Source organism: Podarcis raffonei, chromosome 4 (genome assembly GCF_027172205.1).
Source record: "Podarcis raffonei isolate rPodRaf1 chromosome 4, rPodRaf1.pri, whole genome shotgun sequence".
NCBI classification, from domain to species: domain Eukaryota; kingdom Metazoa; phylum Chordata; class Lepidosauria; order Squamata; family Lacertidae; genus Podarcis; species Podarcis raffonei.
This window is the reverse complement of record NC_070605.1, coordinates 38,756,111-38,783,760: the sequence shown is the minus strand read 5'-3', so window position 1 is coordinate 38,783,760 and position 27,650 is coordinate 38,756,111. Positions and strand designations below refer to the sequence as shown.

General features: G+C 39.3%; 1 protein-coding gene and 1 long non-coding RNA gene across 5 annotated transcripts; one reads left to right on the top strand and one right to left on the bottom strand.

Moving 5' to 3' along the window:
• Positions 1-1,660: 1,660 nt before the first annotated feature.
• LOC128412844 (uncharacterized) lies at positions 1,661-6,147 on the bottom strand. The gene is made up of 3 exons (XR_008330167.1): positions 5,874-6,147; positions 3,854-4,027; positions 1,661-1,748 (listed from the first exon to the last, which is right to left on the bottom strand). It is a non-coding gene; the product is annotated as an uncharacterized LOC128412844 (long non-coding RNA).
• Positions 6,056-25,574, top strand: HJURP (Holliday junction recognition protein). 4 transcript variants are annotated; one of them, XM_053386294.1, is made up of 14 exons: positions 6,056-6,365; positions 7,659-7,725; positions 8,776-8,834; positions 9,986-10,013; positions 10,995-11,050; positions 13,205-13,259; positions 14,907-14,968; positions 15,656-15,766; positions 16,269-16,341; positions 19,360-20,903; positions 21,577-21,640; positions 23,240-23,289; positions 23,635-23,722; positions 24,711-24,801. In XM_053386294.1, the coding sequence occupies exons 1-13, from the start codon at positions 6,213-6,215 to the stop codon at positions 23,695-23,697; spliced, it is 2,385 nt and encodes a 794-aa protein (XP_053242269.1). In that variant the 5' UTR covers positions 6,056-6,212; the 3' UTR covers positions 23,698-23,722; positions 24,711-24,801. The 4 variants fall into 4 exon arrangements, with proteins under 4 accessions (XP_053242269.1, XP_053242268.1, XP_053242267.1 ...); XM_053386293.1 differs by lacking the exon at positions 23,240-23,289 and having other exon boundaries at positions 19,363-20,903; positions 24,711-25,574; XM_053386292.1 differs by lacking the exon at positions 23,240-23,289 and having other exon boundaries at positions 24,711-25,574.
• Positions 25,575-27,650: the final 2,076 nt, after the last annotated feature.

Below are 27,650 nucleotides of genomic sequence, written 5' to 3'. Positions count from 1 at the left end.
GCTCCTTTTAAGTACTGGTTGTTTAACTTGAAATTTACAATGTGGTGATAAACCACTAGATAGGATTGGCTTCCTTCTAGATCAATTAAGGATGAAGCATGGTTTGCATTAACTTAACATTTGCACTAATCAGTGCTTAAAATAGGAATGGATTATCTGGGAAACACCTCAATCAGCTTATGACTCCAAAGATAAATATCCACTTATGGAAGCTGCTTACCACTTTGGTATTATTATTACATCTGTAAGTTAATGTGACTTAGGGCTTTGATGTTTCAACTGTTTTGCCTTTTTCTTTTCTTTTTACCTTTATGATGCAGTTAGAAAAAAAGGATTAACCTTTTTAGAGAAGCTTTACATTTGTCATGGAGTGACACCATTTCGGGGAAATAATTAAAACATCAAAGCTTCAAAAACACTGGCTTCAGTGATCCAAGATTAATTCCATGACTTTAAAAGAGAATTTATGCCTATTTGATTCAACGGAAAGCCAGTTCACACAATCCCCACCCCCTACAATTTATTTTTAAAAATACACAAGCTTAATACTCTTAATAATAAATGGGAAACAGTTGATCACTCCGGGAGGGATGTATACACAAAAAGGAGTTACTTTGCTTACAACATCCCCTGTTCTTATTTGAGAGTCCTCACCTGCCTCAAAGTCACCTTTGGAAATGGCAAAATATGCCTTGTGAACCACTTTCTCAGTTTGGAAGACCTCTCATCTCGGTCCTATCTCAGTTCATTGGTGTCTGCTGACCTTAACTACTATTCTAAACTTCCACCTCCCCTTCAAATTTGCGCTTGCAATGTTTGATTATGGGTCGTTTTTCTCCTGTCACACTGCATCCTGGCTTCCAACCCAATTGCTTGATGTGACTTAGCTTGTTTCTTCATTCTAGCTTTCTAGTGCTACAACAGAGATTTTATTTACCACCCCACGTAGGGAGCTCGATGTCATTCTTTAGTTGTGGAACGTGCATAGAACTCATGCCAGTGCACGTCACCCACAGCCCAGCAGGAACCACTGCAGCCTGAAGTTCAGGCATAAGCTGAGGGCTTTGCAGTGCTGAAAGCAGGGATGATAGCAAAACCTCTCCGTTTATTCAAATTAATTTGAATATTTCTTTATGTATCCAAAAGTCCCAATGTGTTTGATTTCAGATTTTACAGGGTTATAACAATCATGTTAAGCCAGGCTTGTTTCAAGTTAATGCTCATCCCAGAAAATACTTAGGGAAATAGTAATGAGGTGTAAAGAAAGTATACTGGATTTGTCTTGATGTACTCCCATAGTGGAGGCCTAGTTTTATTTAACATGCTGAAGGAACATGTTCCGCTGGCCATGCTTCAAAGAGAAAGCAATGCCTAAAGCTGGTCAGCCTCACCTTCATCTGCAGGTTTTTTGACGTGTAGGAAAATAAGCACAGACATGAAGCTATACTGAGCTTTGAGGGGAGGAAACATACTAAATAATGGCATAATAATAATGTGAAGTATTGTCAGGATAATGAAAAATATGGAGCGGCAGGAAACAGGAAACAATAGAGGCATCACTTCAAATTTGGGCAAGACCAGCCCTAAGGGCGTACCTCTTAATCAAAATATTGCAGAGGCCCAGCATCTATTTCCTCAGGTATCCCTTATTGAAACTTTTCTTTGAATCCTCGTAAGTGCTTGAATTCTGTTGCAAGTGAATGGTGAACAAGGCTGGGCAAGCAATTTCCCCCCAAAGGTGATCAAACCTGAGCAATGAAAATGCTTTCAGTTTTGCTTAGCCTCTATGGATAGGTGCGCATGAAATGCACCACATCATCTGTAATTATTTTACCAGTAGTTTGATCGATATAGCAGACAGCCAAACTATGCAATGTATCACTTGGTATTATAAGCAGAGTTGACATTATAGCTTTGGCATTTAGATTATTTTATGATTTCCACCCACCCTCTAAAAAACCTGCAATAATGAATGGGAACTTCAACTTCTTCAACATAGGTACAGTAATATATTACGGTCTGTCTCAGTACTTTTTAATAACTGAAGGACAAACTCAATGTAGAAAGGAAAGATTAAATAAACGGAAACTGTATTCCCCTGAAGTGAATGGAGACAGTGCAGCAGCAGTCTACTAGGTTACATCCCTTCTGAGAAAAGTTTTGAGCTTTCCAGAGTCCTTTTAGGGTTGAAAATGTTAGTTTTGATTCAAATGATGATGTGCAGAGCACCAGTTTTGTGAGCGAGCCAACTGATTTGAATAAAATGAAATTCTGTTATTTCTTGGCTCTTAAAAATCCACTGAAAACTAGAAGGGGGGGAGAGACGGGGTTACCTGGTGAAGAGAGATTTGTTTTTTTATTTGAATCATGTTTACACTACTTTTGGGGTTTGCGGCCTTTCAAATTGGCCTACAACCGGCAACCATTTTGTTTGCGTCCAACTGATGCATGACTGCCAACAGGGCGGAATGCGGGCGGAATGGAGGCAGAGACAGAACGGCGGCTAGGAATGGAACTCTGATGCAAAATGGTTGCTGCCTGTACAAAATGTTGAAATAATACCAGTCTTATAAATAATAATAGTGATAATAATAAATTATTATTTATACCCCGCTCATCTGGCTGAGTTTCCCCAGCCACTCTGGCCAGCTCCCAACAGAATATTAAAAAACAGGATAAAACATCAGACATTAAAAACTTCCTCTAAACAGGGCTGTCTTCAGATGTCTTTTAAAAGTAAGATAATTGTTCATTTCCTTGACATATGCTGGGAGGGCGTTCCACAGGGCGGGCGCCACTACCAAGAAGGTCCTCTGCCTGGTTCCCTGTAACTTCGCTTCTCGCAGTGGGGGAACCACCAGAAGGCCCTCGGCGCTGGACCTCAGTGTCCGGGCTGAATGATGGGGTAGAGACGCTCCTTCAGGTATATTGATATATAAATAATCAGAATAAGATCACAGGAGGCAGAGACGACATTGGAAAAACTGATAACCCCATCAGTCAGAATTAAACATCCTAAAAAACCTAGCTTAATAATAATACTAATAATAAAAAAGTGTTGCTGAAAATATAACAGAATAAATGAAGACGCTCCCCTGAAGAGACAACAATTCTAGTCCACTGTGTATCAGGCAAGCCATTTCTATATTTGCTTTTATAGCCTAGTAAGCTAAAGGAGGGAAATTTCTCCCCCTCTGAAGGAGTATTATTTTCAGTAAAGGTAACACCATAGCTGAAGAGATTCTCAGTTTTCAATGCACAGGCATAACCCAGATCATGAAAATCCTCAGTCCAACCTCTGAGACTTCATTTTTTACCAAGTAGACCTTTTCCAGATTGCAAGCTCCATATGTAGATTAATAGTGGGCTAACACCCCAGTTCTATACATTCTTATCTGGGAGTAAATTTACTCAATAGGGCTTACTTCCAAGATAGGTATAGGATTTAATTGTGAAAGGGCTGGGAAACACTTATTATAAGACTTCATTGAGCAAATCTGTCGATTCATAGCATTGCTCTCAAAGTATATACTTTGTTTTTATATTTTTTATATTTTTATGTCACTATTTTATATTTGGAGCAACTGAAACAGGTGAAAAGGGTGGCATTTTTGTTTCGTACATCCTTATGTTTCATTGTGGTTATAAGCATAACTGAGTGAGAAATGAGCTTATTATACTCTATATGATGTTTTAATAATTGAGGGTGCCAGTTAAGTTATCTTAATTGTAAATTACAAGTGCAGAAGGGGAAAGGGAGAGGAAGATCAACACTGAATGAAAAAGTACATAGATTAACCAAGCAATCCTATGCATGTCTTGCTCAGGTTTCATAAAGTTCCATTGGACTTACTCTCATGTAAAGGTGCATAGGATTGCAGCCTTAATGTAGGATGGGTTCCTGCAGATCAGCCAACATCACCAATGAATGGGCACTCTTTTTCTCCTCTTGTTTCCATAACCACACATCTCTTAACAATCTGCACAGATCCAATCCCATGCTCTTCACATTTAATGGCATCCATTGCTAAAGAAAACCACAGAAAAAGACAAAAATTTCAAATGGCAATTAATTACATCAGTCGAAGACTCACATTTTACATAAAACTATTTCAAACGATTTAAGAGTTGATGGTGTTCTGCAAAGTCTCTGGAAGAGGCAACTTCTTTTTCTGGGTAATTTTGGGTAATAACCAAAAAGTTATAACTTGAGAAGAAAGCAGTCTTGTATTTAATAGCTTTCTCAACTGCCATAGGCAATTGGGATAGTGAGTGGGCTGGTGAAGGAGGGATGAATCACTCCATCTTTGGTTTCTATGGTAGCTGTAGATGATGGGAAACACCTTCCTCTATGGCCAGTATAGAAATGTGGCAAGTGTCTGAGGACTAAGGGATTGTTCCATCTCTCCTTTTAAGGCCTGCTTTTGTATTTCATTTTTACCAGCCTGCATTTTTCATGCTTGACCTCCTTTGTGGCCAGCGTGGAAATGTGGGCTTGAAAATATAAGGCTGAAAAAAGAACAAAGCAAATGGGAAGGATTAACAAGCCATGGAGATAAAAAATATTATCTTCGGTTGTTATCGATTATTGTATGATTTTATTCTCTGCTCTGACAGCATTTGCACATGCTATTTTAACCCTGTGGGATTATTTTGGCCCTTTTTATGTACCTACATATTTTGTGCTGATGTTGCATTTTATCTGATTTGATATTTACTGCATTATTTGATTTGTGTTTTCATTTTTTGCTGTACATCACCCAGAGGACTAGGTTTAAAGACAACTGATATATGTAAATAATAATAGTAAAATTGTATACTAATCTTGTTCTACATATTGACTTTCTAGTAACACTTCAAAGAGACCAATGGTATTTTGAAATAATTTAACAACTGTGATAAACTCTATAGACACTACGGTTTTCTTATTACTGGTGCCTGAGTTGTTTGTCCCTTTGACACATTATGCAAAAAGAGCTCTGCTTTTTTGACATGAAACAAAGGATTTAGGGGAAACACATTGTTTCTCAGCTAAAAACTATACTCCAGTAAATTAAGCAGTAGAAACATACAAAAATTGATTTTGGCTCTAGTTTAGGTTCCTTGGTGTTTTCGAATTCTTCATTTCAGTTCCAGTTCAGGCACTAAATTTAACAATAAAATACTTGTTAATTGGTTCAGCCACTCTGATTTCATGTTGCACCATATGGAGAGTTAAACATACTTCTCCATCCCCGATGACATTTGGTGGAATTCGAAAAGATTTTGCAACAAGCATAATCTAATCTAAGGAAGTCGATGTGACACCTCCTAACTCGGAATATGATAATCTGAGGATTTAAACTCACCACGTAACATCCCCCCCACCTTTTGTTTCCGCTTTTATGCTTAAACTTAACACCCAGCTTGATCAACGTTCATGATGAACTCAAAAGCTTGCTCAATTCTTTTCCATTCTTTATTAATTAAAACAACCGTAAAATACTTGAACTTTTGAATCTGCAGATCAGGTAACAAAAAAACCCTATTAAACAGAAAAACAAAATAATTAAACGCGAATCCAACACAATGAAAAGACTTATCCAAATAACAGACTCAATAAAAAAAAATCTGCAAGAGTCATTCCCTGATATAATCAGCAGTTTGCATTTTTCAAAAGCTTTAGCCTTGCACTGAATGATGATACGAGCAGAGTTTATGCCACAAGAAATGTGTGAGCTTCCAAAGTGCCACAAAACTCATCGATCTTTAGGTATATAGTCCGTAGAAACAGCTAACTTCGAACGGGTAAAACTAATCCACCACCCATTTGGCGTCTCCTTACATCTCCCTTAACGACAAAAGCTTTTTGCTTCTCCCATTCGCACTCTTACGCAGTTTGCGTCGCTACGTTGGCCCGTGGCATTCCCAAAGCTCTCCTGCTCGTTCGACTTTCGCGCTCAACGCAGAGCTTGCTGAGGGCAGAGTTTCAACTAGAGCTAGGGAGGCGGGATCAGGGGTGGGGCGGCGGCAGCCAGCCAATCAAAACAGAACTGCTCCTCGGGCCTCTCCCGATTGGCGAACAACTACCAATTCAGCCACGGCAAGCTGAAGCGTACTCTCGCGGGACTAGCGCAGCGGCGGATTTGAATCGGGTTGAAGGAGTTGCCCAAGCTGCAAGCGACCAATCCTCTGCCTTGGGCAGCACAGAACGGGCCAAGGCGACGGCCGAGATGGGGAGAGCGAAGGGGGGAGGGAGGGAGAGCGAGGCCGCGGACCGCCGGCGAAGAGGAGGGTCGGGAACCGGCGGCAGCACAGCCATGGAGCGCCGCCTCAGGAGAAGCACCCTCCGCTTCGCCTCCGCCATGAGCAGCGTTGTGGAAAAGGTGAGCTCGACGCGGCTCCAGGGGCGAGGGTCGTATGCCTTTTCCGGAAGGCAGAGGCCCCGGGCGGGATCTGCTCTGGGCTCCTGGGCCGGTTCCTCCCCCCTTTTCCACGGAATCTACGTGGGGAAACGTTCGAAATACCTGCTGTGTGACGTCATGGGGCGGAGGGATAATTAATAAATGCAATTGAAATGTCAAATTTCGGTCCCTCTCCCTCCCTTCCAGCAGGGTTCCTTGCACTCTGGTTGTTATTGTTTAGTCGTGTCTGACTCTTCGTGACCCCGTGGACCAGAGCACGCCAGGCACTCCTTTCTTCCACGGCTTCCCGCAGTTTGGTCAGACTCATGTTGGTAGCTTCGAGAACACTGTCCAACCATCTCATCCTCTGTCGTCACCTTCTCCTTGTGCCCTCCATCTTTCCCAGCATCAGGGTCTTTTCCAGGGAGTCTTCTCTTCTCATGAGGTGGCCAAAGTATTGGAGCCTCAGCTTCACGATCTGTCCTTCCAGTGAGCACTCAGGGCTGATTTCCTTAAGAATCGATAACGTTTGATCTTCTTGCAGTCCATGGGACTCTCAAGAGTCTCCTCCAGCACCATAATTCTTGCACTCTTAAGGGCTAACTTTTGTCTGTCTCAGACAAGCTATAGCTTAGGGCCCCACTCTTTTGGGGGCCTCCAAAAAAATGTAAAGGGGGGAGGGAAACCTGGATGTACATTTCCAAAATATAAGATAAAAAACAAAATAAAACCTACATACAGCAATAGTTTTTTGTGTTGTGTGGGCTCCTATTTGTTATGTGCAAATGGATTTAGATACCTACTAGGTCCATAAATTACCATATAGCATATATTCAACACAAAAAACAGCAACCACCTAAATCTCATCAAACTTAAATCCAGCCCTGTCTGTCTGTTTCAGCCAAATTTAGACACACTGCCTTAATGTAAAAATCAAAATGTTGGATTGGGGGGGGTGTTTTTATTTTTATCGTGTATGTTATGGTTTTATATCTTGATTTTATTCTGTGAATTGCCCTGAGACCCCCGGGTATAGGGCGGTATATAAATTCAAATAATAATGATGATGATGTTCCATCACGGATGTGTCATGTAACATGTAGTTGGGCCCTGTGTACTTCCAACTAGATAGGAGTGAGTTAACTTGGAAGTAGACTAGTTAGAAGTTTGAATGGAGGTTTAATAATGTATGAATTTTACCCCCAAAAAAGCTTTTATTATAATCTCTAGCACTGTAGTCTTAGGTAAAAATGGTGTGTGTTTCTTTTAATCCAGTACAACTTCCCCTTTGATGATGATATGGTCATTTCTATCAGATCATTGACTTATGATACACCTGAAGGTAAGATCGCTTTTATTGATTACTATATTCTAGTTTGCCTTTATAAAAACATAGTATAGAGACTTTTTGAAACCTGTGTGGATGCTGTGTCTGTAGTGCATTTTACAAAGTCTGATGGAAATGTATCAAACTTTATTGAATCAAAGACTGATTGGAAACCTTGAGGTTTGTTGTAACAGTGTGACTATACATAACAGTGATAGGGCTTGCATGCCATAAGTCATGGTTAACTGTTTACCATGAATAAACAAATTGCTGTCATTTTGCTTTTCCCCTAGCACAAGTGAGATAGCCACAATCTTTGCCTAGCATTGTTTCAAAATTGGGGGTTCTGGTTTATTTCACTGCAAACAAAATGATTACCTGAAGCCATTAAGAAACCGTGGCTTCAAACTGTAGTTTGTATGGAGCAAAATAAATTATGATTTGGTTCAGTTATAATACTAAGCTAAGAATCGTGGTTTGTTGCTTTGTGCTGGAAAGAATCGGTGGCAAAGCAGGAGCGATCTGTCATCAGAAACTGTTTTGTGGATTGCCACTCTTAGGTATCACTGTATTTCTGTGAAATTTAATTCTGAGCTTACTTTTTACAATCTCCTACCCAATCATGTATATATGGACATACAACCCAGTACAGTGGTACCTCAGATTACAGACGCTTCAGGTTACAGACTCCGCTAACCCAGAAATAGTACCTCTGGTTAAGAACTTTGCTTCAGGATGAGAACACAAATTGTGCGGCAGCGTGACGCCCCATTAGCTAAAGTGGTACCTCAGGTTGAAAGCAGTTTCAGGTTAAGAACGAACCTCCAGAACAAATTAAGTTCTTAACCCGAGGTACCACTGTATATCTCTTCATGCATTTGATGAAGTGGACTGTAGTCTATGACAGCTTATGCCAGAATGAATTAGTCTTCAGAGTGCCACATGACTTATTTACTATGCTTATTGCAAAAGATTAACATTACTCCTCTGTTTATCACAAATGTCTGTTCTAACAAATTCTTATGCATGTGGCATTTATTGTAGAAATTTTTGTATCATTTCTAGGGCCAAGAGTTTGGGGAGAAGAGCAACAGACAAGCACCGAAATTATAGATTGCTCTGAGGTACTGTAAATGCATAACTTGTAATGACCATATTTTGATCTTTTCCAAGTTATTGTGACAAATTAAAAATCTAGAAATCTCTCTGGGAGACTGGATGCATAGCTATAACAGTAATATTTTTAAACAATGTTTCTGTGGCAACTTGAATCGGAAAAAAGCCATAGATTCTCTTCAGGGTTTATGAACTTAAGTTGGAGAATATTGCTGTCTCTCATTTAGCTTTCTCTTTTCCTTAAATTTCAGACCATTGGTAAAGTTGATACCAAAATGAGCACATCCAAATTGCTCAATGAAATTTGTTTTCATTGTTGTACATTGCTCTAATCAATGGAGACATTTGACTGATGAAAACACAGCTTTTGTGTTCTTACCTGCAATCTGAAATGCTGGTGGGGTGGTTTAAATTGGTGATACCAGTCTTCAGAACAAAATTCTCACATTTTGTCTTAATTACCCCTCCATATTTACTGAAAAATAATTCACTTAATACAGTTCAGATGTATCAAATTCAATGCACTAAGACAGGGGTTTCCAAACTAGTCCACGGACCACCAGTGGTTCATGAGCTTCATTCAAGTAGTTTTCAGTGTGTGTGTAAAGGACACTTACAATTTGAATTCTATGGAATTCATATTGTAATACAATTAACATCCAATAGAAGAAATAAAGCAAAATATATATAAAAAATTATGCAGCAAATTATACAGGTGCTATAGCAAGCAGAATTATATCTTTCAGCAAATTTCAAGTGATCCATGGGGAAAGTAGCTTGGGAACCACTGTAACTAAGAAATATGAAAACTGTTATCTTTGTACCTAATCATTTTGCCCTGTGACTTGAGTTTGGCAGTGTGTGTAGAAATTGCATATCAAAATATTTCACGTATTAGAATTCTTGGCAGATCATGCTGCCTGCTTGCCCTGAGTCTGTCAGTAATTAACCAAATGAAAATCTTTATCAGTATCCTTCATGTTTCCAGACCAATAGGCAAAGGGTTACAGACATAAGCAATTTTACAATATGCTTATTTCTGAATGGGAGGATCTTTTAAAGAAAAAAAATACATTCTTTTGAAAATGAAAGCACTGTGCCTTTTTTGTACAAGAAATAATTTTTATGCACTGAAATTTTCCTGCTTTTCATATTACAGAATATTGTACCATTTCAGGAAAACACAGGTAAGGGGAATCTTAGAACTTTCTGAAATACTTGTATGTTTAAATTGTGTAAAGATTTAACTTTAACGGTTCTTAATGATGAAAGAAAAAGATCAATTATAAATCTGAGACAGTATTCCTTTCTAGAGTTCGCTCTTAAAAAATAACTGCTTGCAAATATAATAGTCAACAGTTTTTATGAAAGAAGATTAATTTGGCTTAAGATACATGATTTTGTTCTTTTTTGTACTAAATCCACAGATTCATAATCTTGCTGTAATCTTAATGTAAATAAGCTATTGCAAAAGAAAAATACCATATAAAATTGGCTATTTTTATTGGATATATGTTTAGCTTTATCAGTGTACTGTTTCGTCATATGAATGTATTTGTATAGGTTTTTTAAAAAGCCTGCTTTTCACTTGGAAAGACTTTATGAGCCTTATAACGCAGAATCTAATTGTTCATTCTAGCAAGGTATTCATAAAATGGTCACTTGAGCTTAATTCTTCAGTTGTTATGGAATTGCTTTTTTAATGTGTTTTATGGCCCACCCAAATATGTTTGAATTACAAGCGACTGTCAAAACCTGCAAGTACCCTGTTCCGCCCCTTCCCACCCAAGTCTTCCCCCTTTTGTGATGTTTTGGGATCACTTCCCAGTTTGGCGTGATTCATGCATTTCGACTTTTTGTTGCATATATGTAGGTGTAAGATCTAGATTTCAAAAAGTTGAATTGCACTTGTGTAGCAAAACTGAGTCTTGTGCTACAAACAAGCATTTCCAGGATCACATGAATCATTTTCCCATTCAGAACAGTCACTACAAATAGAGGTGGCTGTACAGCCAGGTTTCTCCATAGAATTTGTAAAGTGGGGTAGGGGTTCTCAGATGGAAAAGCCAAGTGGCTACCTTTGACTATGTGGACTGATTATAACCTGTCACTGAAGAGAGAGCTGTTATCTTCAGTTTTATAATTTCAATGAATTCTTTTCAATTAAGAAATTGAGACGCAGCTGGCCTCTGACTCTGAAAATGAGAACTACGAGGAGTATCAGGTATGTAGGACTCATGACGGCAGTCAACCAGAATAGTTATCCATCTACTTTTTTCTGGAGTTGTATTTGAATGGGGTCTGTTGCGGGATCCTGTTCATGGGCATATTGAGGAAATGGTACAGTCACTGAAGGAAGAGTACAGAGAAAATGGCTGGCTGATGTTGATAGGCAGGGACTTTCAAAGTGTAGGCGCTGCCTCACAAAAATACTGATTGTGGTACGTACAACAGTGCCAGTTCCATAGCTCGAACCAGTCTAGCGAGTATTTTTTATAAACCACTTGGAAGTGTTTTACAATCAAACAGTTTATAATTTTTATGAAATATATACAGTGATAGCTCGGTTCTCGAACGTAATCTGTTCCGGAAGACTGTTCGAGTTCCAAAACGTTCAAAAACTGAGGAGCAAATGGCTGCCCGCAAATGTAATTGAGAAAATTGAAAACACACAGTGGAAGTCATTTGACTTCCGAGGCGCATTCGGAAATGGAAGCATTTACTTCTGGGTTTTTGGCGTTCGGGTTCTGAAACGTTCATCAACGGAGATGTCCAAAAACTGACGTACCACTGTATTGGGCCAAGGTGATCTTGCAAGTAAACATGCCAACCTATTAAAGGTTTTATATACTAATAGTAACGACTTCGACTTGACCTAGTGTCAAATAGGCAACCCATGCAGATCTCTGACCAGAACTGTTATATGCTCACAAGGTTTTTCACTTCTGTTGGCAACCATACTGCAGCACTCAAAATTAAATGTAGCAAAAGAGAAGACTTACACTGAAGTAATCCAATGTTGAAGTCACCAGTACCTAAACTACTGTGGTCAAGCTCTCCCAGTCCTGAAACAGTCACTGGGGCTACCTGGGCATCAAGTGACAAAGCTGGATCCAGCACACACACACACACACCCCCAACTCTGTCCAGGGTGGACCATGGGAACCATTCACTCACAGTGGATTACGAGGATTCAAGCTCAGTTTATTTTCCCTCATCCATCCCACCATTGCATCCAGACACTGGTCTAGGGCTCACACAGCCTCTCCTGATTCAGTTATTATGCAGAAATAGAGCTCCGTGTCATCAGTGTACTGATAGTACCAAAGCTCCTAATGACGGTTCTCAGCAGCTTCATGTAGATATGAACCTTCATCCAGCATGGGGTGGTGAGAATAACATTAACAGGTTTAAGGGTGTACTTTACATCCCATTGAGATTTCCAATGTAGGACAGGGTAGAACTGCAACCCTATAAAATATTGTTTCTGTGGTGTCAGAAGTGTACTTAACAATACCCAAACTCTCAGAGATGTAGGGTGCTTTTCTAACCCTATTAGGAAATTTGCAAGAAAACTCTCCTTGCTTAGAGAAATGCCCCCAAACAATATTATATAGCTTGTGCCAACTTATTGGCACTTCCCCTGCAGTCTTGAATAGCATCACACCCTGTAAAATTCATGAAAACAGCTTCAGCTAAAGCTGTGTGCTTCTGCATTTAGAATTTGCCTAAAACTTACCGTTCTGCATGAATCCTTTATCTGCTGGATCCAGCCAATGACCCAGCATCCTGTTCTCACAGTGGCCAACCAGATATGCCTGTGGGAAACCTGCAGGATTCAAACACCAGAGCACTCTCCCCTTCCTGTGGTTTCCAGCAACTGGTATTCAGAAGCATCACTCCTTCCAACTGTGAAGGCAAAACATAGCTAACATGGCTAGTAGCCATCAATAGCCCTCTTCTCCATCATAAGGAGATTAATCTTCCCATGCCATAACTTTATTTTTTTGTTAGTAGCAAGAAAAGTGTACAAATAATTGAAGGTAATATTAAATTGCCTGTGCATTGAGAAGGTGATGGGGGCAGGTAAATGTGTAGTATATATTTTAAAATGCTTGCCTAAGTCTTATTTAAAATGCTTGCCCAACATATGTATTGCAGTTAGATTGTTGACAGCCATAGCCATCGCAGGCTTATGTGGAGTGATGCTAGCATTTGATCGAATGTTTAAATCAAGTACAGTAAATATGTAAGTTTGGTAGAATGAAGATCCATTACATCCCTATACGTTGACTCTAATATTAAAGTTGATTTTCTAGCCCAAATTTAGCTAATACAGGGCTGTTGTTTTTTGTTTTGTTTTTTTGCAATTATTAAGTCACCTAATGAAGAACAGTCCATGGACTCATGTGGAAAGAGCCTACTTGATACAGGTAAGGCAGGCTTGGTGGAAGAGCATGCAATTTATTTATAGGACTAATCTAAGCTGTCTTGGATGTGGATGATAATTGAGAGAGATGATCACATGCATTTTAAAATTATTATATGCCACTGAGCAATGATTGTTCTGCTTTATTTCTTTCCAATTTCTGGGGGAGGGGGGAATCTATAGTTTTTGTACATAAATTTGTACATTAAGGTTGTGACATGCACCTTAATTGAAAAATGATTTCTCATTTTATTTTGAGTATGACTCATTTCTTGTTCAAACAGTTGAACCCTTCATCAAAAGTTTTCTTCTGTAAGTGAGATAGCTAATATAGCAGTAACCAAATTGGGGTACTGCTTGGACTTATCAAAGTCAGTAACTTAAGGAGCAATATCAACTACTTGTCTTATCATTTGCTGAATCCTGTATTGTTGCCACACTGTAGCCCCTTCTACACTCTTATTAGTATCATTAATTTTGCTCTACTTTGGGTAACGATAATTACAAAGGAAAAACAAGACTACACCCCTAACTTTGACCCAGCAGCTTTTCTGCATGGCATATTCATGAGCCGCCTTCTGTTTTTGGTCTCTGCCCTACCTTTAGGATGGAAAAGAAAAAACAACACTTTTAATTCCAACATTTCTCATTCCTATTAAACAGTTACCTATCAAGAGGTGAGAGTAATGAAATGGCTTTGGGACAATATATACCGTATTTTTCATCCTATAGGGCGCACCGGCCCATAGGGCGCACCTCGTTTTTTTGGGGGGGGGAAATGAATAAAAAAAATTATCCCCCCCCCCCCAGCCGCGGCTGCCACCCCAAGCCTTGCGCACACCTGCCCGAAGCACCGGGCACCCTCCAGAGAGCTCCCTGTGCTTCGGGCGGCAGGCTGCCGCCTCAAGCCTCGCGCACCCGGTGGGACCTCCCGCCGGGCTCGCAAGGCTTGCGGACACTCGCCGGGGCTGCAGGCTGCTGCCCGCAAGCCTTGTGAGCCCATGGGAACTCCCGCCGGGCTTGCAAGGCTTGCGGATAGCTTCCTGAAGCCTGGAGAGCGAGAGGAGTCGGTGCGCACCGATGCCTCTCGCTCTCCAGGCTTCAGCGAAAGCCTGCATTCGCCCCATAGGACGCACACACATTTCCCCTTCATTTTTTGAGGGGGAAAAGTGTGTCCTATGGGGCGAAAAATACGGTAAGCTTCACAATCTCTTCCTTCAGGTGTTGCCCATGTGAAGTGGGCTAGAGCAGGGAAGGGGGTTTTGACGTTGTGCAGTTTGCCCCTTTTCCCAGAGTTGTGCGACTCCATAGTGCCTACAGAGGCATAACTTCTAAAGTGGGGACTCTGCATTGTGCGTGAGACTCCCTGTGTGATTTAAATTCCTGGGCAGTCAGGATTATAAATTGCAAGAGGCTACAACTACTTTCACCACACTTACCTGCTTCATCCAAGTAACACCCAAAGAGAGGTGTGCTAGCAATGAGGGGAATAATAAACCCAGAGAAAATTGTCAGTCTTTGGAAATAGAATATTGCATAGTTCATTGCCTTGAGGTTTTGTGTCCAGGTTAAATTTTGTAAAAATTTATCAAAGAAATTGGAAGCAATCTTATATTTGAGATATGTTTCGTTTTTTAACTTTGAATTGTAGGTCACAAAAGTGATGTTGAATCGGCATCCATTCAAAGACATTTGGAAAATATGCATATCAAGGTAAATGAGAATTTTGGTATTTGAACATTTGAAAATTTAGGATATTTTTCTTAGGAGAGATATGATTAGGAAGAAGATTGGCAGGTAACAAGGAATATGAGGAGTGGCTCTGAACTCGGAACTCCCCTGAGTTCTGCCAAAAGTTTTCTGAATATTCCATAGGCTCTGTCTGTGTTTATGAAACTATAGCCATGAGTTCTGGTTTGCTCTTACTTACTTTTCAAAAGCTGTTCGAGTAAACAGTATATGAAAAGCCTTTCTCTTCCTTATTGCAGGGACTGCAGTCATTATTGTAGGTTTCTTCTAGTTTAAGAGAGAAGAGAAAATATTGGTCATTGCCATGTACAGCAAGTGGTACCTATGGAAATCAAGGAGGGATAATAATAATAATTTGCTTGAGATGTTAATACAGACAAGCAAATATGGCCTAATAGGCATTACTGAAACCTGGTAGGATGAGACAAATGGAATGTGTAACCTGTTCAAACAGCTCAAAAAGGCTTTGTCACATATGGATTTAGAAACAGCCTTAAAGGCAAAACCCTCAACAACTTAAGAATGAGAATAGACTACATTGTTTGTGTGTACTACCCTTGTTGGTTCAACATAAAAAACAACAACACTCTTGGGTGGAAGGCCCATACAACATCTTGTTTCAACTTCTGTTCACTCTTTTTTTAACAAAAGGAAGATACCTCTCTCGTATACTTTTCTGGAACACCCGCAAAGAATAAATACCAAGTCAAAATGGATGTTCTGTTGGAGAATAGTGTCTACTTTGGTCCAAAATCACTTACGGTAACTGTTCAGCTGATTTTATTGAAATCTTTAAACTTATAGCTAGTAATGCAAGTCCAGATTTCTATGTGCAGTTCAATTTTCCTGACTTCCCCATTTATTATTTTTTTCTCTTGGAGGTACATTATCTGTACACATTCCAAGTGTTTCTGTTCAAATGGATGGGGAAGACTTAAGTGTAATTCTCCTGTACTGACACCCTAATAGCCATAAAGTATGAAACCAGGTTAATAGTTATTGCGATGGGATTTTGTTCTTCCTGTGTGTGCTTCGGTCTCATTGGGCTGGGACATAATAAATGGGGTATAAAAATGCAACTGTTACATAATATTTTAAGTTTGAATGTATTATTTGGCACTCATACTCAATTTGGAAAACATCAAACTATAGTACATAGGATATATATCTCAAGTAGTGTTTAATTGCTTAGTCATTTAAGGCTTGTGTCTTTCTGCAAATCTTTTCTGTTTACTGACTATCTACCTTTGGGATTTTGGCTTAGGTTACAAGACCCAGAGCAAAGAGTGTTTACCAATGGTCTCCTTTGCAAAATCTAGGAGGTGAATCCTCGAGTGGTGAGCATCATGACAAATCCTAAATGTTTTACTGAAAAATAGTGTTTAAAGGAGAAGTAAATGGTTTACTTGCATAAGAAGACTGGCACAACAAACTTTCCAATCTAGTGAGCACAAATGCTAGCTCTGATTGGCTCGGTACTGTGATGCTAAGCATTGCTTATAAGACCTAATTAATTGGTGTTTTTAGAAACTTTGTTATCTGAATTGGAAATGAGCTACGTATGATTCTAGCTCTTGAGGGGTTTTTTTGTGTGGAGTATACAAAGACCAACTGGACCAGCATGTACTTACCTGCTATGGCTCCTTTGACAACAATGGCTGTAACAGCATATCTGTTTAGCTAGCTCCAGCCTGCTCCTTTGCATCTGCTATGAAAAGGCCTTGTAAGCACTGCAACATCTCCTCCTTCCCCCCGCTGCCACCACCATTCTTTTTTTCAGCTGGACCTTCAGTGCTGCAAGAGCAACTGCTCAGGACCTGAGTGGTCCAGCGTTTTGCTGGAAGCCATGGAGGGCTTTTAATGCTGTGCCATGGCCTGTCAGAGCACTTTACCTACCTGTCAGAGCACTGGTCCAACTAGCACAGCACTGTCTATGCTTATTGGCAGTAGTTATTCATGGCTTCTGGCACGAGTATTTCCCACCTCTGAACATAAGAAGAGCCTGCTGGATCAGGCCAATGGCCCATCCAGTCCAACATCCCTGAACATGAGCGCAAGAGCACTCTCCCCTCTTGTGGTTTCCTGCATCTGGAATCCAGAAGCATTGCTCCTTCTGTTGATAGTCCTCTTCTCCATCCTCTTTTAAAGCCATCCAAGTTGGTGACCTTGGTTGCCTCCTAGGGGAGTGAGCTCCATAGTTGGTCTATGCACTGCATGAAGAAGTATTTTCTTCTTTGTGCAAAGCATATATTCTACCACTGATCTGTGGTCCCTCCTGTCCCTACAGTAACTCCATCCTGTCCAGAGTCTTGGCATTTGTTCACAAGCATGGAAGTATCTGGTGTGTCTCCCCCGACCCCGTATAACACTCTGGTGGCTGATATGAGCCCACTGTCAGAACTTGTTTTCCTTTGGTCGCTCATTTTCAGTACAGTGGAACCTCGGGTTATGTACCGTCCTCCTTATGAACGAATTGTGTTACGAGCTCCGCTAACCTGGAAGTAAGTGTTCCAGGTAGTGAACTTTGCCCCGGGGTGTGAGCGGCAGCGGGAGGCCCCATTAGCATAAGCACTCCTCAGGTTAAGAACAGCTTCGGGTTAAGAACAGAGCTCCGGAACGAATTAAGTTCGTAAACGGAGGTACCACTGTAGCTAGATTCTACAGTAAAGGTAAAGGTACCCTTGACCATTAGGTCCAGTCGTGGACGACTCTGGGGTTGCACGCTCATCTCGCTCTATAGGCCGAGGGAGCCAGTGTTTGTCTGCAGACAGCTTCCGGGTCATGTGGCCAGCATGACTAAGCCACTTCTGGCGAACCAGAACAGCGCACAGAAATGCCATTTACCTTCCCACCGGAGCGGTACCTATTCATCTACTTGCACTTTGTGTGCTTTCGAACTGCTAGGTTGGCAGGAGCTGGGACCAAGCAACGGGAGCTCACCCCGTCGCGGGGATTCGAACCGCCGACCTCCTGATCGGCAAGCCCTAGGCTGTGGTTTAGACCACAGCGCCGCCCGCATCCCCTAGATTCTACTGTAGCATGCTGTATTGTTTAAGTCAGCTGCAAACAATTTTTATAAGAATAGCACTCTAGATAATTTTAAATGAATGTGCTTACAGGTGTATGGTAATAAACCTGTACTTTACAACACCCTAAAGTATCATTATGAACAGATTAACAGGTAACAGGTGTCTAGTACTCTCTATCAGCTGTAGTAAATTGAATGCTGCTTTATGTCAAAGGATGTCGTATATTCTCGTTCTGTCTTACAAAGCAATTTGTTTCATGTTCCTCCTAGCTATATGTAGTTAAATTATATAGATTGACATTAATTTGAGGCAACATGGTGCAGTGGCTTAAGCTGCGTTTAGATGTATGATATGCAGCTTCAGATTCCCATTTAGCTTTGAAATTTGGATAGCTTTGGACAAATGACAGTTTTTCAACCAAATTTATTCTTTGAGGATAAGCGAAATGAGGATTCTAAATCTCTGATTTTTTTAGCTTAAAAATGCTTTACTGTAGTTTGATTTTTGTTAGTTATTAGATGGATTTGAAGAATGATGAATGCAGCAATTCAGCCTAATCAAAGTACTGTGCATATCTATATATATAGAATCTTCACTGAAGCTTCTACATTGCTGGAGAAAATTCTGTCTCATTTAACCGTTATGTGTGTAGAGATGTCCCTGTGATATTGATAGGAGTGGGAATGTGAGTTTATGTAGGAGCTCTCAACTTAATAGACTGTATGACGTCCTTTGGATCAGAGTTGGGGGTCTTTTAAAGGGATTACCAATAATTTGTTTCATATATTTATTTACTTGCATACTTGCAAAATCATATAAAAATATATCTGTGTGTTAAAACAAAAATGACATAAATCAAAAATATATTAAAGAAACAAATATAAAAATGGGTCATCTCACATATATATATATGTGTGTGTGTGTGTGTGTGTGTAAAATTTTCATAAGATGGCTTTCTGAAATAGTCTTAAGTTGGTGCCTGAAGCTATGTAGACTTGATTTCACTAGGTAGAGAGTGCCAGTATCTTCATTAAATAGCATATCAGTGTGCATTGCCTCATTATCAAGTGAAACTATAAATTGCTGCTACAAAATTTAATTTAAAAGTAATCATGACAATGATTGTTTCTTAAAACACATAGAAAATATCTGGTTTCACAATAGGAACTGAGAAAATCCTAGGTAATTTAAAAATGTGGTTAGTGCCTTCTTATTTTAAATTTCTTTTCTTACATTATAGCTTGTTTGGAACATCATTAGCAATAGTATTAATGTTAAAAAAAAAGATTAAGTATTAGTACTTATACTTCTCTTTATTTGGTCTAGTAGGTCACCATGATGTGGTCCTGAGGAAGCAAACAGAATCTATAAATGGGCATCCTGCATCAACACCTCTGCATCTGTCCAACTCTACTGCTGCAGGCTCAGACATTATGACAATTCTGCCTGAAAATCAGTCTCTTGGGGGTGGAAATGAAACTGTCTGCAGTAGCTTTTTAGAAATGTACGAGTCTGCGGATGAACATTGTTCTTGGAATAACGTAACAATAGTAGACTTGTATCCAGGAATGGTGAAGGCACTTAGCAGATTGTTGCATAAAGCATCCCGCGAAGCTTCTTCTAATTCATTGATCAAACGGTACAGATATGGCTATTGGCACCCTAAGAAAACAAAGCTTAATACCAGTACAGAGAGAGTAAGGAAGTCCAGACAATTAAAACAGAAGTCTAGCTTGACAATTAGAGAAGATGATTCTAAGGGATATCCATTGTCCATGGCAAATAATGGGCAAATTAGTCCTTCATATGATGGCAATCATGAAATGCAATTCTCAATGAACAAGGCAACTAAAGTAGTATCTTCCATGGACTGTAATACAGATAGTGTGGAAATGGATGCTTCTGGCATCGTAGAAGATCATTCATACACAGAGAATGTCGGACTAAATGGCGTGGAGACCACCATTTTTCCTAGGGATCTGTCTACAGAAGAAACATTACTGGTCAGAACTGCATCTTATATCCCTTCATTGTCAAACTTTGGAAGAAAGGCTCAAACATTTGAAGAGTACTCTTCAATTTGCACTGTAGATACAGGAACAACATTTAATCTAGCAGGAGATTATAAAACTGAGATGAGCACTAGGACATTCAACGCTACATCATGTTTAAGCTTGGCTTTGAATAGAGGCATAAGCTGTGTCTTGCAAAATAACAAGTCTTCTCCGGTGAAAACTTCAAATAGATTACCTGGGAATCATGAAATTAAAACATTCAACAAAGCTGTTTCACTACAGCGAAGTCATTCATTTTCATCACTTCCTGTTAATCGCAGTCCCATCAAAACTCACCAGAAATGTGACGATGCCTTCCAAAAAATGTATAAGGAGCTTTGTTGTTCAAAGATGCGAAAACCATTTAAGTGCTCAACTATATGCACAAGTCCTAGGAAGTCTCCAGAACTGTGCAAGTTTGGTTTTAAAAGTCTTTCTTCAAATTTTAATCAGAAGCGTAAAAATATGATTGAGAGTATATATCAGAAATTGTGTTCTGAAGGGCTTCCAAAAATTCCTACATTCATGCGTGCTGCAAACTTAAAAAAATATGAAGGAATCCCGATGTCTGACACAGTGAATGCCCTAGTTAATTCTCCTGTAAGAACTTTACCTGCAGTTGCCAGAATTAAAAGAGCAGCAAACTTCTGCATCGAAGACTCTCAGACTTCACCGTTGAAAAGATTAAAAAATATATCTGAGAACTCACCTTATCGAATAACTCAGAAGCTGCCTTACTGGAAAAACAGTCTTCAGAAAACTGACATGACTTTTACACTTCATACTCCTAATGCCAACAATTGGACCTCAAACATGGTAAGTAAACTATTGACTTTGAAATATATGAAAAAGTACTCCAAACTGAAAGACACTTAAGTATTCCCTCAGTGACAAGATTCCTGAAATAGATAAAATGTAAATTTCCAGGACTTGTTTCAAGTAAGCTTGCATAGGACTGGGCTAGAAGTCTTATTATACGTGTCCCAGATCCCACTCTTGAGTGAATTATGGTACTATAGAACACCATCACTTTGCATCTTGGTAACTGAACAGAATGTCTATGAAGCAGGGGAGGGGAAAAGTAATACAGTGGTACCTCGGGTTAAGTACTTACCGGTAATTCGTTCCAGAGGTCCGTACTTAACCTGAAACTGTTCTTAACCTGAAGCACCACTTTAGCTAATGGGGCCTCCTGCTGCCGCCACACCGCCGGAGCACGATTACTGTTCTCATCCTGAAGCAAAGTTCTTAACCTGAAGCACTATTTCTGGGTTAGCGGAGTCTGTAACCTGAAGTGTATGTAACCTGAGGTACCACTGTATTCGGGTTTTCCCAATCTTCTGAAAAATATGCCCCCAGTTACCACAAATATAAAGCAAGCAAACTGAGACAGAAAAGAAGCTAATTGACATTGATTAACATAATCCCTGGATGATTATCCATATTGTAAAACTGATTCATTTTTAATATTTCAACATTTTATTTTCAGGATTCTGGGTTTTGTATTTCTTCAAATCACACCTTTATGGCTGTTCCAAGTACTTGTAGAAAAGGTAGGTTTTAAATATGAGAAAGTAGTAATCTGTGGTATCGAATAAGCGTTGTCCAGAGGAAATTGAAGCAGCTCTCTTTAGATCTTTGACAGGAGGCCCATTCTTTCTCTAGCCCATCATTTCTTGTGATTCCAAGAGCTATCCAGTCTTTAGTTACTTGGCCATCTTTAATTTGAAAAACTTTGGGGTGGGGCATCAGCTGTATATGAAAGAACAATAGAATAAGAATCGCCTGGAGGTGTTCCACAGCAGAAGATAACCATTGTTTAGAAAGTACCCATTCTCTTTCCCAGGTCCACTGATGGGCAATTCTCCAGGGGGGAAATAGATATGGACAGAGTGCAGTTAAATACTTAGGGATGGGGGTTGCTCCAGGGGGGAAATAGATATGGACAGAGTGCAGTTAAATACTTAGGGATGGGGGGGGGGTTGGAGGTTTTTAAAGAAAGTTGCTCCTGGTACTGACTGGGTAAAGCTGGAAAACTTAACATGTTCATGGAAATTGTTGAAACCTTTTTCAGTCTTAGAAATAATATTCCATTCACATGGCCTGCTTATTTTAAATACAACAGTAGAAAATTGAACCTAAATCTAGATATGCATACATGTTAAACATAAGCATTGACTTACTGAATTGTTATGCTGTTAGCCAAGCAAACGGGGGATTTCCAGATTTGAAAAAGAGGTTTTTCTTGAGCTATGCAAAAAACAAACAAACAACAAAGCTCTTATATTCCAGTCAGTATTCCACTGCGTGTATTTTGGTCTGGTTGGCTTGTTTGTAGCCCTTTAGTTCAGTTCAGTGTGTTAGTCCCAAAGATGTCCTACTTGTGACAGGGTTGTTTTTTAAAACTAGTGGCTAGAGCATTGTGTGAAAAGAAGGATGGACACTAAGAGCTTATTCACACTTACCTTTTGCCCTGCTATTTCCAGGTATAGTTCTGCACTTAAAACGCCATGTCTGGATGTGGGTCCCTCTCCCATGGAAACCCACTCTTTAGCACTCAAACAGAGCAAACATCTGTTTGGGTTTCCAAGGATTGCTGTTTACTCCAATTGAGCTTTAAAGAGTGGATTTTCACAAAGAAAGCTCTGGAGCAAAAGGGGGGGGGACTCAGTGCTTTAAAGCATGGACTGTGCTTAGAAAAAACAGAGGAAAGGTAAGTGTGGATAAGTCCTAAGGGTGCAATCCTAACCTCAGTTCCCTGTAAGTCCCATTGAATGGAATCGGACTCGCTTATTAGACATAATTAGGATTGCACTGTAAAATCAAAATGTTCTATTTATGTCACATCTTACACAAGCAAAAGCATGAGAACTGTGATAGAACACTTAAAGTGCTACATGGACTCTTAAACATTTGCAGGCACATCCCAGAAATTGCAAGTTCCTTCTCCGCTCATTCTAAAGGAAGAAGCAGTAATTTTTAATGTCTGAGTGATGCTCACATCTGCTGCAGTTATTATTATCTGGGTTTGTCTGTTTTTAATTTGGGTATTGGTTCTGAACTTCTTAAATTAAAACTGGGGAAGCTGAGATACACAGAATCATTTTGCTTGTACAGACATCCCTTTGCTCCTCTCTTCATTCATGCTGCAGTTAAATCAGGAAGTCTCCAATTAACCATTGTTTCCCGTTTTGTCAAACAGGTAAACTTTCTCCCAGCAAGTTACAAAAACATTGTAATTCCCTTTTATTTATTCACCCTGCTAAGATTTAAAGTATTTTTGTTAACTTTGTTTGCGTTAAATACGTATTAAAAACATTCTTTGTAATGTTTTATTTTGAAATCTTTAAGATAATAGTTTAGTTTTCTGTTAATTATGTTGGTTTGACTCTACTCTATATTTGACTTTCTTGATGTTATTGATGTTTTAATATTCTATAATCCGCTTTGAGATTTTTCTTAAAAATATAAAGTGGTATAGAAATGGCTTTTTTATAATTTCCATGCAAATTTATTGCTTTACTTACTGTATCTAATCTCATCACAGAATCCAGAATTACAAGTGTGGATGAAAAGATGCCCACGTTTGTGCAAAATAGTGATTCCCTAAGAAAATCACAGAACTATGCATCACCGTTAAGTATCACCTGAATTCCTTTTCAGTATCCCTTTGCTGTATTTCTCTGTGAAAGTATATGATGAGGAGAAGCAATAATGGTTTACTATAAGCTACACCTAAGATGAGTTGAAGGACTTGCACCATAACTTGTCTTAAAATCTACTTTGCACATTGGTGCTTTATGTGACTGGCATCTAACTGACCACTTATTGGTTGTTAATAACTTTTGGATGTTTGACATGAATGTGTTAAATTTGCTCCTTTCAAGTTTGCTAGGACCAGATGAAATTTGGTAGCCCTGTCCTGAAGGTAGTGTGGTTCCATGTAGCATTTATTGGTATTATAATAGATAGCATATTGTCAAGTTGGCTTAATACATTCTTCCCTCCCCTTTGCAGTGCTGATTCCTTTTTGAGAAATATGGTCTTGGCAGTAGTGTGCCAAATATTGGGGGTTGGTTTGGAAACCGGAAAGGTATTTAAAAGAATGCAGGAAGTCTGTTATGAGCATAACTTTTTTGTATATGACTCAGGGATGACTGAAGAGTTACTTTATATTGGTGTTTTATTGCATTAGTCAGGAGTCATCTCCAAATGGTTAATGCTTTTCTAGAGACAATAGATGCTGTCTGCCACAGTGAAAATAATGCCATTACTGAGAGAGATCCTGAAATTGCTGCACCTATAGCATCCTTTTGAGCTTGCAGCACTTTGTTGGGTTTAAAATTAGTAACTTTAATATGAAGTCTCTTTACTTATTGCACTCTTTTTATGTGATATACAATGGATTATATTTTGTACAGATTTATCTGAAACGCCATGAATATTCACCAATGTATTATGCAAGGAGATGGAGATTGAGGGAAATGTGTTGTTTTTATTATTATTTATTTCCGTTGAAACAGCAAAAAATATCCTAGTCTTTGGGAAGAATTTGTTGGCTTCCAGTTCATTTTACTGCGCCTTTTACTATTTTGAACAGACAAGATCCTCTTTCCTTTTCAGGGTTTCCAGAAGGCTCAGCTATCATGGTGGGAGAATCAGAAGAAGAAATGCTTATGTGGAAGAACTTCTGTGTGAAGACTATGATAGTTCATTTCTGGATGACTACAGGGAAGATTCATGATTTTTAAGGGGAAAGCTGTTTGACTGAATGCAAAAGTTCCCTTCTATTTATGAAAAGAACTTGAATCTAGTGGACTTTTCACTAATGGAAGCAGGGGAATTTTCACCAATTATGCTTTTCCCTATGTTATTCATCAGTACCACCACATCTGTTCCAGATGTTCCTTCAACCCTCTGAAGCAGAATTCAGGAGGGTGCAGGAATCTCCAGAGGGCAGAGGGAGCTGAGAGCGCCATGTTCCATGATTCTTACCCTAATTCAGTATCTAACCCATTGCAGATATGTTTTGTCTTATGAGAGCTACATATCCTTCAAGGAGCTAAGTAAGCATCTGCTTCTGGAATTCAGTTAATACAGCTGTTTGCATCTAGGGGCCAAAGTATTATCTGTCTTAAGGGAAAGCACTGTTCCTTCTTGAAGGCTTATCTTTGCTTGAGTGTCATTTATGGAAGCAAATGCTGTTTTTGTTTTCTGCAGGTGTAATTTCAGCTATTTCTATTGTGTTTTGCTTGGCTAATCAACTCTTAATGTAGAAATAATGTTTTAACAGGCTATTTAATGCATTTAATTTACTATTCAGTGAGCTACTCTAGGGATGAGCAGAGCTTTATTCCATTGTTGAAAGTGCTCAGCTTGTGAAGATTTATAATGTAATATAGTATGCTTCAAATGTGTTTTAATGTATGTATCTACGAGTACTTGGCACTTATATTGCCTAATAAACCTTTATATATGTTGTATGAATTTTGTTACATTCCATTAGCAGATTAACTTTTATAGCTTTGTGTTTCCTTTTTGTTAATAAACAGCAGCCTTTTTTAGTCACCAACATCCTAGCTGGGAAGAAATATGTTAAGGATTGCAGCCTTAATCTTGCAGTCGTATTTCTTAAATTTCTAGAAATGCAGAAAGTAGTGGTCATGACAGTAGAGACAGAACTTTCATCCTACCATATCCATTTCAGTTTTGCATCCAGCTGCTGCTGCTGCTGCTTTGCCATGTAGACCCAGGAAGGAACAATTTCCCAGGAGAAAATGACTAGACAAGGTGGGTGCTGAATCTTCTGTTGTTATGTGCACATAGTCATTTTTTGCTTCAGCAGAGCTTCTTTACCCATTTTTACCACAAAGCCAAATCTGGCACTAGTGGTTATTATGAACTACAAATAGGGAATTCTTGGATTCATAGCTTACCTTTAGGAATGAGTATGTTTATTGATCTTAGTGCCTTAGCTATCACAGCTTCCCCTCGATAATACTGAATAAATTATTCTAGCCTATTTTACAGAGAATACATTGGACATTTGAGGAACGCCTTATAAACAGTAAGCTGTATTCAATACATAAGAGCATATAATGGCACATACCAGTGCTTTGGGGCAGCAGTATATTACAATGATGATATGGCAGCTTGCTGTCAGATATATCTATTATTCCATCATTTAAGATGCCTTTGAAAATTTCTACTGTGGGACTTAGTGAAATGTGTGTTGACCTGGCATTCTTTTAGATAAAATCCTAGAGACTTTTTTAGACAGGGCTTTGATGAAAGGTAGCACTATATGATTGCTATTTATTTATGAATGTATGTATTTATTTACATACATATAAATGGCTAGTTTCTCCTGCTGTTTGAAAGTTGCACTTCACTCCCACATTAAAAAATAAATTAAAATGCCTGGCTGTAGTTTTTACAGTGCATCCAGTTGAGTGCAGACTTATCCTGAACTACTTATTGAGACACGCTTGGCAGCACAGAAATTTGGCATGCTAAGGGCTGCCAGATGGCCTGGCAAATATATACTAGCATTTGTGCAGTTCTACAGATCAAGCATGAATTAGCAACAATGTTAACTTCTTAATTTACTTGATTAGGTCATTAGGTGAGGATAACTTTGAATAAACAAAGCAAAGGGGACAAAATTAGAGCAAATGTCATCTCCAAATATTTACCATTAAACTAACAAAAGATGTCTCGGCATATAAAAGGCTAGTAAAAGATGTGTCAGGTCATCAAGGCTACAATTAGACACAATCCTAAACCAACCAGCCTTTTCCCCTCGACAGCCTGCACTTAAATGCCACTCACCAATTTCAATAGGATTAAATTTGCTTAACTGCAACTCTTTTTTCAGTACCAGACTTAAAAAATCTTTTTAAAATTTATTACCCAGTACAGCCTTAGACCAAGCTAAGTGAGTATATCTGGGGAATAATAAGGAATAGATTATAAAACAGACAACTGTGTAAAAAGACAGTAGTCATAATTCAAATACCTAGAAGAATGTCAAATTCTTCCTTGGAGATTTATTTTTACACCTCATTTACCCCTTTCTTTCCAGACAATTGAATTCAGATGCACAAGACATTACACACTCGTTGAGCAATGGGGATCGGCTCTAGCAGTACTTATCAGCAGGAAACAAAACATATGTGGACATTAAATCTGCTCGTTGTACAAGTGTTAATTAGATGAACCAAAGCTGTTAACATTATTTGCTAATTAGCCCTAAATATCGCACCGTGTTACTAGACACACAATATGCATGGTGTTACTAAATGTACAATGTGGCAAATCCTAAATGCATAATGGATGGGCAAGGTTCATGTTGAAAAGTTAGCAACACTTTAGTCTTTCAGGTATAAGACCTAAGGCAGGCATAGGCAAACTCTAGCTCTCCAGATGTTTGGGGCTACAATTCCCATCATCCCTGACCACTGGTCTTGTTAGCTAGGGATGATGAGAATTGTAGTCCCAAACATCTGGAGGGCCGGAGTTTGCCTATGCCTAAGGGCTTCCTTTTATGGACTAGCGCTCTAG